The 13,689-nt window shown below is 43.8% G+C and overlaps 1 protein-coding gene across 1 annotated transcript in view; it reads right to left on the reverse strand.

Annotated features, from left to right (window-relative positions):
• The window catches only part of LEMD3 (LEM domain containing 3), an 84,802-nt gene extending 72,633 nt beyond the window's left edge, over nt 1-12,169 (reverse strand). Inside the window, exon 1 of the mRNA XM_036761177.1 lies at nt 10,645-12,169. Within this exon, the coding sequence (XP_036617072.1) occupies nt 10,645-12,169 (1,525 nt within the window). The remainder of the gene's footprint in view (nt 1-10,644) is intronic.
• Nucleotides 12,170-13,689: the final 1,520 nt, after the last annotated feature.

Consider the following 13,689-nt stretch of genomic DNA (forward strand, 5'->3'; position numbering starts at 1 on the left):
CATCGTTCAAGAAATTATCAAGGAAAACTGCCCTGATATTCTAGAACCAGAGCGTAAAATAGAAATTGAAAGAATCCAACGATCACCTCCTGAAAAAGATCCCAAAAAGAAAACTCCTAGGAATATTGTCACCAAATTCCAGAATTTCTAAGTCAAGGAGAAAATACGGGAAGTAGCCAGAAAGAAACAATTTAAGTATTGTGGAAACACAATCAGAATGACACAAGATCTAGCAGCTTCTACACTAAGGGATCGAAGGGCTTGGAATGATATTCCAGAGGTCAAAGGAGCTAGGATTAAAACCAAGAATCATCTACCTAGCAAAACTGAGTATCATGCTCCAAGGCAAAATATGAATTTTCAATAAAATAGAGGACTTTCAAGCTTTCTCAAAGAAAAGACCAGAGCTGAATAGAAAATTTGACTTTCAAATACCAGAATCAAGAGAAGCATGAAATGTAAACAGAAATCATAAGAGACTTACTAAGTTCAACTAAAGTTGAACTGTTTTACACATTCCTACATAGAAAAATGATTCATGAGACCCTTCTGAGCATTAGGGTAGTTGAAGGGTATATAAACACATACATACATATATATAGACAGAGGGCACAGGGTGAGTCGAATATGAAGGGATGATATCTAAAAAAATTAAATTAAGAGGTGAGAGGATATATTGAGAGAGGGAGAAAGGGAGAGATAGAATGGGGTAAATTATCTCACATAAAAGTGGCAAGAAAAAGCAGTTCTGTTGGAAGGGAAGAGGGGGCAGGTGAGGGGGAATGAGTGAATCTTGCTCTCATCGGATTTGACTTGAGGAGGCAATAACATACACACTTAATTGGGTATCTTACTCCACAGAAAAGTAGGGGGAAGGGGATAAAAAGGGGGGATGATAGAAGGGAGGGCAGATGGGGGAGGAGGTAATCAAAAGCAAACACTTTCTAAAAGGGACAGGGTCAAGGGAGAAAACTGAATAAAGGGGGACAGGATAGGATGGAAGGAAATATAATAAGCCTTTCATAACATGAGTATTGTGGAAGGGTTTTGCATAATGATACACATGTGACCTATGTTGAATTGCTTGCCTTCCTAGGGAAGGTGGGTGGGAAGGGAAGAGGGGAGAAAATTTGGAACTCAAAATCTTGTGGAAATCGGGGTTGAAAACTAAAATATTAAATAAAAATGATAAAATATTTTAAAAAATCCATTATTCCAAATAAGCCATTTCATTCCCTTTTTCATTTATAGTTGACTTTCTCTGGAGCTTTTCTAGCTGTTTTACCTTTCTTGAGGCAAGGTAACTAGAATTCCACTTGTTACTGTAAGTATAAATGCGTCTAAGTAATGATGGGAAAAAAAAAGCAGGCTCTGTTCCTTGGACATTTAACACTTTATATCCTTCAGTGGTTCTCAAAATATTTTGATCATGGCATAGTATACTTTGTATGCACACTGGCAATAAAGGGTTCCCAAACAGCTGGGTCCCCAGACCTACTACCTAGGCCCTGGAATTCATTCAGCTCTCCCCAACTCCTTATTCTCTTGAATTCCATAGGGACTCACAGGAGAGGATGTAGCTTTGTGCCTCCTCAAAAGGAGCTCCTATTGTGACCTTTTCAATTCGAATTGAGGAAGAGTAGGTAGCAAACCAGCTGGGAACAGGACAGACTGTAGAAGTATGAGGAGTTTTAAGGCACACCTTGCAAAATTCCAAACACATCAGTATGCCCCAGCACACCTGTTGTGAACCTCTCAACTACATAAATTTGGGGTTTTCAAAGTCAAACAGAAACAGAGAACACTAAAATTTTCTACTCATTTACTCAAAAAATATAACTACTAGTTCTAGCCCTTATCTCTCATCATCGCTCTAGTGTTGTTATTGCCACCTACCTAAAAGCTATCTTTCCCTTGGATGTAATAAATTCAGTATGTCCAAAGTTAAACAATATCTAGATTGAAAATATAAGTTTTCTTTGACTCTTCTAGAGTCAAACATACTCACTGAATTTTGCCATCACTCAGCAACCTCTCCTGCCCTATGGTTCACTCTAACTAGTTGTATCCAGAGGCTAGTGGTAGTTAACTACCAGCCCCATCTTCATTATCCCTTCTTTCTTAGGAAGTTTAGTGCCTGGCTCACTAACTTCCTCTCTACCTCAACCCCTGACCTTACATTGGGAGCTGTCAACATACAAGTTAACATTCCCTAAAACACCTTGGCCTCCCAGTTCTGTGATCTCATCAACTCCCGGGACCAATTCCTTCACTTTACCTCAGCTACACAAAGGTACAAAGAGAGTCTTGACCTCACTATCACCTGCAAGTTTTCTACTTACATGATCTAAAATTCTGACATTCCTTTATCAAAAGATAATCTTTCCCTACACTTCACTCTTCCTAAACCTATTCTTTGTCTTCACCATGACCGCTAATTCTGCCACCCCTTAGTACTCTCTCCTAGGCCATTACCCCCACTCTGGTTCCCCTACTTCCCTTCTGAAACTCAATCTTATCATTAGTTCAACTATTTCCTTCTCTCAAATCCCTTGCCCCTTGTCTTATTACCACTTGTTTCTTGCCAAACCCCATTATTGGTTACTCCCACTACTCTACCATTACTATAAACAATGCTGGAGGAACTCAGGAAGCCATCCTGACTGGGTCCACTACAAATTTATGTTATGTCAACTGGGCCCTCTCAGCAAGGGATTCCTTTCACACCACACCGAGTGATTCTCTTAAGTCCCACAGTAGCTTCTGCAAACTTCTCATTTTCCCAAGTCTCCTATGTTAATGTCTTCTCTCCAACAAAAGACTGTACTTCCTACTTTATACAAGAGGCCATTCTCAGAAAGCTTCGTCTTCTATATTGTACATCTCAAAACCACATGACAGCACACTATATTCTCTAATCAAGAGACAGCTCTTCTCAACAAACCCCATCTCTCTGCTTGAACTTTTGCAATCTAATTCCTTTCCTTCTCCAGCAGATTGCTCTCATGGTGCCCTTTTTCTCTAATCTTCAGTCTCTCCTTTTCTACTTGCTCATTCTCAGATGCCTACAAATAGGCCCAGGTCTCCTCCATCCTAAAAAAACAAAACAAAACACCAAATCCCTTACTTAATCCTATCATCCCCCTCAATATACTGTTCTGCTGCTACTAAATTTCACAGCAAACCTATTTAAAATAGTTGCTTCCACATCCTCTCCTTTCCCTGTCTTCTAAACCCTCTGCAATCTGTATTCAAATCTCATCACTCAACTAAAACTGCTCTCTCAATTATCTCTTAATGGTCTTTTCTTCTCCCTAAACCTTCCTCACCTCCCTGTGGCATTTGACATTGGTAACCCTATCTCTTCTTTGGGTTTTAGTGATACTGCTCCCTCTTGGTTCTCCTACTTGTCTGATTTTTCTGTTTCCTTTGCTTGACTATCATCCATATCCCACCCGGTGATTACCTCCACCACAGCCCACCATCCCATGGCATATCCTTGGGATATCTCAAGAATCTGCCAGAGGCCCTCTTCTATACTTTCTTGACAACTTCATTATTCGCTAGTTATAGTTCTCATCTCCAAACAGATGATTCTCAGATCTTCATAGCCAGCCCTAACCTCTCTCTTGACCTCTGATCCCTGAATCACTAACTGCTTATAGGACATAAACTGGATGTCCCTTCAGAATTTCAAATTCAACGCATCCAAAAGAGAACTCACTAATCAATCAACTAGAATTTATTTTGTGTCTGCTATGTGCCAAACACAGGGGATACAATGACAAAACTGAAATAGTTCCTGCCTTCAAGCCCAACTTTCCTCCTAACTTTTCTATTTCTCAAGGGCACTACCATTATTTCTGTCACCCAGATGCAAAAACTCAGTCTATCTCATCTCCTCAATCTCTCACTCCATAGAACCCATTAGTTGCCTAATTTTGTCAATTCTACCTCTATTTCTTCAGTTCTCTTCTTTTTAACCACAGAGACCACCCTACTTTAGGACCTCACCAGCTCCTGACCAAACTTTTAATAGCTCCCCAATTTGTCTGCCTCTCTCAAGTCTCTCCCTTCTCTAAAAGATTCTCTAAACCGCTGTCAAAGATGTATTCTTAGGCGTAGGTCTGACCAGATAACTCAACCTCCACTACTTCCCTACTGCCTTTAAGGATCAAACTCCTCTCTTCTTCCTATACTCCTCAGTTCCCTATCTTCAAGGTTCAGCCTATGTAGCTCAAATATGCCTCTCCTACTAGTGCCTCCAGTCTCCAAATGACCTTGTATTTAATTTATACAGGTATATGTTGTCATTTCTCCTGTTGAATGTAAGCTTCAAGGGCAGGGACCATCACTTTTGTCTTTTATCTCTAGCACCGGAGTACAGTGTCTGACATAATCAGGCACATGTTAAATATCTGCTTATTATTTATTGATTCTCACCATATAAAAATGCCCTTGTGATGACTGAATGAATGGAAAAGGAAAAATCTCATAATAGGTCTAATGAAAATGTATCAACGTTGCTTCTCTTCCTATTCTCTTTTATTTTTGTTTTCGAGGTTCTCTGAGTGTGCCGATTACAGGCTGATATGAAACTCCTTTATAAATAGAGACGTATAGTAAAAGCATGGAGCCACTAGAAATTTTTGCTAGGTCAAACCTAAGGAGACAAATAATAAAAGCTCACTTTCATAGAACCTGCACACTGTGACTGTGAGCAAGTCATTTCCCTTCTCTGGGCCTCAACTTTCTAATCTGTAAAAATGAGGAAGCTGGGGAAAGTCAATGACAAACCAATAAACAACAAAATAGTCACAGCAGCACTCCCAAATGACTGGAAAGAAATGTATCTATAAATCTAATGGAATATTATTGCACGATAAGAAATGATAAATAAGAGGAACTCTGAGAAACCTGAGGAATTTTGTATGAACTGATGAACAGGGAAATAACTAGGATCAAGTACACAAAAAACGAAAACAAAGGTAAACTCTGAGTAATAAGGGGAAAAAAAAACAACACAAATCCAGAAGAGAAAACAAAACATACCTTATCTTTTCCCTCATAGCAGAGATATAAGGAACTACTATGGCAGAACGTCGCATAGTTGTCATACAAAATCTATTAGGTGCTTTTGATTATTTTTCTTTGTCACAAGGAAATGACAGGTAAAAACAAAACATTCCAAAAAAATTTTAATTGGAAAAAAATAAAATGAAGATGTTGGACCAGATGACCTCTGAGGTCCTTCCCAATTCTAAATCCACAGTCCCTTTATTTTCTTACATATACTATCAAACCAATAAATGAAACTTACAGTTAAATGAAGCCTACAGTCAAATGCTTTCAAGCCTGTGCCAAATCCTTCCCCAGAAGACAATGAAATTACTCACTCTGGGAACCCTAGAGGTCTGTTAAACAATTTGGAGGCTGAAAGAGCTAGCAGATCCCCTGTTCACCACTGGTTATTAACAGGTAAACATAATATGCTATAAAAAATACAATCCTAACTTGATGAGAAATATCATTAAGTTCTTTTAAAAAAATGCTAAGTACTCAGAGCAGTAGTCATAAAAAGACTATACCTAAGATGTACATTTCTCTTCATAGTGTTTATGATAAATTTAAAAGGACTATAACACTTAAATTTTATAAGCTATTATCTTCTATTTGGCTTTTATTTTTTAATTTTTATAATCTGGTGAGGTAGGAAGGGGCATCGCTTCCCCTATTTTACAGATAAATAAACCTATGTTGAGATTTTCCAAGGTCACATCCATTATTAAATAGCAGATCCAGGACTAGGATATAAGTCTCAACCCTACATCACATGCTTCATATTCACCGTTTGCTAAAATGCACTTAATATGTTTACCTAACAATCTGCACAGTTGCCATATTTCTGTCACTCATCTCATTAGAGAAGAGAAAACAGGGAAAGTTATTCATCTTGCTCTGACCCATCTTCGCAGCTGGACTTCACATGGTTTTACATGTGCTCTCTACTCTAGACAAACCAGACTACTCCTACCTCTAGCCCTGCCTTGTACTTCTAAAGCTTTTCTTACAACAACCCTCACACCTGGAAAGGATTTCCTCATCATCTTTACCTGCTGAAATCCTTCCCTTCTTTCAAGGCTGAAATCAGACATCTGCTCAAAGAGCTTTGCCAAGATCTGGACTCAACAGAATAGGTGCCACCTTTGTAGTCCCTGGCCACCTCCATTAGCACCCCCACAAGATGAAGTTATGGAAAGCTCTGAATGTGTCCTATAAGCAATCAAAGAGCTCCTGGAGAACTTTGAACAGGAGAGTGACACACTGAATTAGATATTTCAGGAAAAACATATTGAACCCCATAGTGATATTAAGGTAAAGATATAGTCAAGAAATTAAAAAGAAGAGACCAGTGAGGAAGCTCTAGGACCGTTCATAAGTAAGTAAAGTGACGAGGGGCTGAAGTAAAAAGTGGTAAATTGTGGGAATGGAAAGGAAGAACCAAATTCAGGACACATTTTGAAAGAACTGACAGGATTTGGTAAATGATTAGATAACAGGACATGAAGATGGGATGGATCAACAACTCCTATATTTGTAGAATGAGGTTAATGAAAAATGTTGTAGAAATAGTAAAGTCAGAAGTGGAAGCTAACTGTCCTAGGAAATTAATGAGTTTAGTCTTGGATTTGCTGAATTTGAGGTGACGGAATTCTTGATCAGTTATGAATTGGATTAAGTGACTTTAAGGTCCCTTCCAAATCTGTGCATCTAGTAACCAAATACTATTGAGCAAAGAAAATATGTACCTAGCTTCCATCTTGATCCTAGAACAAAGGTTCAACTGTTAAACCCCAATCTTGGGTTGGCCCTATGATCTACTTCTCTACTTCTATTCCAGGGTTGCTAAATGCTACAAAAAACTGTGCTCACTAGGTCCACTCAGTGGTGTGCTGGAGATGGTTTGTATCAAATTGCTGATTGTTAAATTTTCAGTGTGAGCATTTATAGCTTGGAAATAGGCAAATGCTACAAATCTGGGCTTCATTTAATGGTTTCATGGTTGTCTAGATTTAAAAAGTGTTGGAAAAAAATGTTAATAATGATTAGAGTGTGCAGTGTGTAGTTTTCTAGACGGTCCGTTGTTAAACATTTACCAGCACACCCCTGGGTCCGCTACACATTTATGTTCTCTAACCTCAATTGGGCCCACAATGTTACACAGCCTTTGCTCAGTAAGTATTTCTTCACTGACTTCCACGCTTGTCAGCAGCTATTCTAAGCCTTTTCTCAAGAGCCAACACCACTCCCTCCACTCCTCTCTACCAGAAGAATTCTGTTACTTAGGAACCACTGGGTGCTTCCTCTTCTTCCCTACTTTACACTTCATCTAGGAAAAGTGGCCTTTCACGTCACTGCCAATCTCTCTACGCATGTTCTTTATTCCAGTTTCCACAGTATTCTCTGGGAGCTAGCCCCTTAAATCATTTCTTCTCATCTTCTTCTAATTCTTCTTACTGGCTGTCTTCCAATCTCTCCTTATCTGTTTTTACTATTTGTAAATATGCAGGACCCATCCACCTGAAAAATAAATCAGTTGACCTTGCCATCCCCTTCAAAATAAGGGTCATTTTATTCTCCCTTTCTCAAAAATAGTCTATCCTGGTTACATCCACTTTCTCATCATCCACTCTCATCACAATTCTTTCCTATCTGGCTTCTGACCTGGTAACTCCATGGAAACTGTTCTCTTCAAGATTACCAATAATCTCAATGGTTAAATTCAGCCTTTTCTCAGTTCTGATTTTATTTGATCTCTCTGTACTTTCTAACAATAATGACCACTCACCCCATCCTGGCTACCCCGTCCTTCCTTCTTCTGTAACACAGATCTTTCCTGCTTCTCCTTTTTGTACACTCCTTTGATGGATCATCACATTTTTCCCACCCCCTAAAATATGGGTGTCCCTCTTCTTTCTCCACCCTCTCTCTGTGATTTTGTTAGCTCCTCTAGGTTGAATTACCTCTATGTAGATGACTACCAAATTGATAAGAGTGTTGGAATTGCATTCAGGAAGATCGGAGTTCAAATCTCAGATACTATCTGTGTGACCCTGGGAAAGGCACAATCCCACATGTGCCTCAGTTTCCTTGTATAAAATAAGCAAAATAATGCCTACCTCCAAGAGCTGTTTAGGATCAAATGAGATTATTTGTAAAGCACTTTGCAAATTTTAAAGCTTTATGTAGGTGTTAGTTATTATTATAGAAATCTTAGAAGAAATCTGAGGGTCCTATCTAGCCCTAATTTCTCTTCTATATCAACAAATGCCTGTTGGCTATTTCCACCAAAGTGCCCCCATAGGCATTTCAAACTTAACATGTCCAAAAGTTAATTCATTATCTTTTCCCTAAATATACCCTGCCTTCTAACTACCCTATTTCTTCTAGTATAACAAAATCCTTCTAAGTCTCCCAGGTTTACAACTTTAAAGTGTCCTCTTATTCCCTCCCCATATATAATCAATACAATTGCTAAATCTTTTTGACTACACTTCAGTATCTCTTGCATTGGTCTCCTCTTCACTCATACAATCAGCATCCTAGTTCCATTCCTCATCTCCTTTTGCCAGGACCACTGAAAGAGCCTAAATGGTCTAGGTCATCTTGCTTCCAGTCTTCTCTTACCCATTTGCAAAACAAATGCCAAATTAAAATTCCTAAAACACAGGTCTGTCCATGTATTTCCTTTGCTCGAAAATTTCAGTCCATCACCCTCTTGCCCCTAAGATAAAATAAAAAAAATTCTCAGCATGTCACACTTGGACCCTTCAGAATTTGTTCTCATTCATATTTCCAGGCATTTCATATTATTCTCATTTAAGCACTCCAGGCAAAGCAGCCAACTCTTCCCCAAATCCAGCATCTCCATGCCTTCTTCACCTGGAATGGAATCTCTCCTCACCCCCACCTCAGACTCCTTTAAAGCTCAGTTCGTGCCCCCTCCTACAGGAGACTTTTTCCTGATCACCCAGACCCCCTCTCACCCTCATGCTTTCTCTCTTTGGAATTATCTTGAATTTACTCATCTATGCACTTGTTATATCAACTTAGTAGAATGAGGCATGGATTTATTTTTTTAACTTTACATTTCCTAGTGCTTGGGTGCCATGTTTTGCACAGAGTAAGAAACAATGTTTACAATCATTTAATTGACTTCCAAAATACCACAGCAGTAGTCAAGTACTGTTGACAGTTTCAGAACCAACATTTAAATGTATCTAAGTCAAGCACTACTTTGACTCTCATCTTTCTGGGCCTGCAAAGAGTATTGGATTGGAAATCAGAGCCTGTGTATCCCTGAACCTTTCTCAGCCTTCCTTAGTTCTTAATTTGTAAAATGAGGGAGTAGACTAGTAACCCCCAAGGTCTCTTCCAGCTCTAAATTTATGATCCTACAACCCAATATAGCATTTGCTAGCAATTTTTCTGGGCAATGTAGAGCAAGAACAATTCACCGTATTTCCAAAAAAGCCTCAATAATCACCCTGCTAAAGAGCCAGAAATTATGCTCTCGGAGCTACTTAGAATGAGCATAAATCACATTATAGTAACTGCTTAGTGTAACCAAGAGCCAAAAATCTCATTATGAAAACCAAATGACTGTAACTGTATTTATCAACAGCACTCATCCCAGGTGAGGAGAGGGTACACTTTTAACTCCAGAAAATCACATGTGTGGGTGTGCTGTGTTTCTATTCTCTGTGAAAGTATCATTTTTCATATTAGCAAATACTATAAAACTCATGTTTAATACAGTTTAAAAGGGCCCTGATATCTCAATCTGAGAGGAAGTTTTCCGCTAAATAAGATTCTCCACAAGGTAAGAAACACTTGCCAATTATTTTAAAACTTCTACCTACCAAAATTAGGTTTATTAAATTTCAAGGCAAAAAGCAGATTTAGAGCTGGAAAGGTCCTTAAAAGTCATAGTCCAACCCCTCATCTTAGAGACAAGAAAACTGAGGCTCGGAGGTTACTTGACTTACCCAAGGATCACACAAGAAGCAAAATGCATAACCCAAATTTAAACTCAGATTTTTTTGACTCCAAATGCATTGTTCTTTCCACTATAACACTGAATATACTACTTCTATCATGTAGATGACTTTCTGCTCTTTTCCCGAAATGTTTTGGACTTCCTGCATAATCTGTAGGTCAAAGGATTTTCAAACCCAAACAGGTATATTCTGATGATAGACAGGCTGTACTATAAATGTAACCTTTGATAAACAATTTGATGTTCTCAACTTCAAACTTGTTTCTGATCCAAAAGGGTCACCTAAAGTAAAATGACAACTGCAGTATGTTTAGGACTTAGGGCCTAGACCTGTGATTTCACTGGTGTAGGGAAGTCCTGGTGAAGGCAATTCTCTCAACCAAGGCAGATCAGCATCTTCCTCTGAAACGTATATAGCTCTGACTTAGGATAATTCCCAGAGAGGTTAAGTCACCCAGGCTGACTCCAAGGCCAATAACTCTCCACTATCCCAAGCTGCCCCGCTGTAAACTGGAATATGGGGCAAAAAGAATCGCCCCCGAACAGGGCTAAGGGGAGGGACTTACCCACTGACCAATACTTACTGTTGAGTGCCCCGTCCTCAGACACTCCACTACCTCTCATGCCGAGGTAGGTGAGTCCAAGTATCAGGAAAAACAAGCAGGCAGCAGTCAAGAGAAACATGGATAAATAGTGGGCACTGAAGCCCCCCGTGGTGGACACCTCCTCCCGTTTAAACTGCTGGAGAAGTTCCTCCTCCGGTTCTGAAAGCTTCTGCTTGTTGTAGGTGTTTTTCAGGTAGGTATGATTGGAGCCCGTGTGATTGGAGTGATTGATCCTGAGCGGGGGGGAGGAGGAGGCGGAGGCGATCAGAGGGCTGTGAGGAAGGCTGTTGGCATAGACCCTGGGGGGGTCCAAATGGAAGCCCCCCCGGCCGATATGGTTATTGGTTTTGCGATCCAGGGTCAGATCCCCGTCGGGGAGGGGCGAGGGCAGGAGAGGAGTCTGTTTCTTGGAGTTCAGGCGGTATCTGGGGAGGGGGCTGCAGTCCAACGGGTCGCATCCCCCTCCCTCCTCCGGACCTCGCCTCCGGTCTAGACCGCTGGCGGCCCTGTCACTCCACGGGCAGCCGCCGGAGGCCGCCGCAGCGAGGTGCGGGACCTCCCCTCGGACGCCCGCGGGGGGTCTGCCGTGGCCGCGCCTGGGCCGGGGCCGGAGCAGCGAGTCGTCCCTGAAGAGCGGCCGGGCGACGGCCACGTTGTCCTGCTCCTCCTCCTCCTCCGAGTCCGAGTAGTTCTCCCGGCAGCTGAAGGGGAGGAGCCGGCTGCCGTTCACGGGCCGGCCGGTCCATCGCAGCTCGTCGCCCTCCAGCTCCCTCTCGCCGCCGCCGTCCCCTCCCTCTTCCGCGTCCTCCGGCGCGCCCTCTCTCCCCGACGGCCCGAGGGGGTCCGGGGCGGACGCGGGTCTCCGGGCCCCCCACCACGCGTGCGGCTTCCTCCTCTCTGTGGGCTGGCCGGGGACCGCGTCGCCGTCGGCCAGGGACGCGGGCTTGGCTCCGCCGCGGGACTGCAGGGCCGCCCGCTCCTTCCTGCCGCCGCTGGCCTGGTCCCTGGGGCTGGCCTCGGCGTCCGACTCGTCCGAGCTGAAGCCCAGCAGCACCTTGCTGCCGCCGGCGGCGGCCGGGGCGGGGGCGGCCGCGGCTCCGGGCGGGTTATCGGGGGCCGAGGCCAAGCCGCGGCTCAGCGCCCCCGAGGTCCGCAGGTACGAGAGGTCGCCCGAGAGCGGCCTGCCCCCCAGGCTGGCGGCGGCCGCGGCCGCCCCCGCCCCCGGCGGGGCCCCCACGGCCGCCGTGTTATTGTTGTTGCTGTTCCGCGTCTTGGCGCTGCGGCCCCCGGTCCGGTGCTGCTGCTGCTGCTGCTCCTGCGGCGGCGCCGGCGGCGGCTGCTGCTGCTGCTCCTCCTCACGGAGCTTCTTCAGCTTCTTCAGGTAGACGGGCCTGGTGCTCTCCGTCACCGGGCCGGGAGACAGACCGTAACGGCGGAGCTGAGAGAAAAGCTCCTCGTCCGAGAGCTGCTGAGCCGCCGAAGCCGCCGCCGCTGCAGCCGCCATTTTCTCTCCTGGGTGTTTTACAAGCTCCGCGCTACCGGAAGTGACGCGCCCACCCTAGACCCTGAACTAGACCCGTCGGCGTTGGCCTTCCCGAGCCGGCGGCGCCTGGGCCAATGGGAGGCGTGGGAAGGACTCACCTGAGCGGGAAGGGTCCACGTAAGGTGCGGCGGCGGGGCGGGGGAGGGAAGGGGGGCGCGCGAACGCTCGGCGCGCGCATCCCCAGGGAGGGGGCCTCCCCGCCCGTAGGCTGGATTGGGGTGTATGGGCTCCGGTGCTCGACCCCGTGATGCGCCTTCGGTCAACACCTTGACCGCTGACTCCTCCGCGGGCCCGGGAGGCGGAAAATCTAGGGGAGGATGAGGAGGGTCCGCCCAACCCTCGGCTCCCTTTGTCTCAGCGTAGCCGGGGCTGCCGAGACCTCCCCATCTCACTTTCCCCTGCCCTTAATTGATGACCTTAGCTTTTTTCTTTATTTTTATTTTTAATCCAAGAAAACGTTACTTCCCCAGCTGGGGCCTTTTGCAGAAGGAAGAAGAGGAAAGAGAGGGCAGGGAGGAGGGAGGGGAAGAAGGAGAAAGAAGAGGGAGAAGGAAGAGGAAGGAAAAGGAAGGAGTAGGAGGAAAGAGAAGAAGAGGGAGGAAGGAGGAGGAGGAGGGAGAAGAAGAAAAGGAGGAAGAAGGAGGACTGATGGGTTTCTGGACAGCTGGAGTGGTCCAGAGCTAACCTGCTTTTCTAGGGTCAAGGCTGCCAGGCCCCTAACCTAGAGTAAGGAACCCACTATTTCCTTTTTCCCACCGCCACCCCTCCATTTTCGGAATATCACTCTGGATTTATGATGCCCAGTCTTATTTATTTTTGAAAGGCTAGCGAATTAAATGAGTCTGGTCTTGAGCATCTTTTAAAGGCTTTTGACTACTTTGTTTTCATTGTAGATGATCCAGAAAAGATTGCAAAACTGTCTGGGGTCATTTACTCCTCTAGCAGCAGGTGTACAGGCGTGGACGTTGTGAGTGAAAAATTTCTAGGAGTAAAGGAGCCTTGAACCTGAGGTCATCGAGTTCCCCGCTCTCCCCACCCGAAAGTCCTGATGCATGGTGTGAACAATCCGCAAGTTTGCCTTGAAAACCACAGATACTTGCTTTTTCAATCCTCTAAATGCTACAAGAGAATACTTAGCACTGGGCTTCTGCCAAAAAAATATTTTCTGAGGAAAAACCCTTAAATTGAATACCATTTCATCCTGTCCCTGAAGATTTAAATCTGAGGGACTAGAAATGTATTGTTTTTGCATACTGAGAAGAAAATGGTTACAAACTTGCCTTACCCATATAGTGTCTACCCCATGTCTGGAACAAAATACGTGCCATGTCATGGCCAGGTGACTGTGCAAAAATGTTATAACTTCCAATGGAATCACAGAATTTCAGTTGGAAAAGACCCAAGTAGCCATCTTATCCAGCCAATTCCTTATTCTAGCATTCCTGACCAGTGGTCATCCAAACGGAAATGAATGCAGTACA

Source organism: Trichosurus vulpecula, chromosome 5, assembly GCF_011100635.1.
Source record: "Trichosurus vulpecula isolate mTriVul1 chromosome 5, mTriVul1.pri, whole genome shotgun sequence".
Taxonomy (NCBI): Eukaryota; Metazoa; Chordata; class Mammalia; order Diprotodontia; family Phalangeridae; genus Trichosurus; species Trichosurus vulpecula.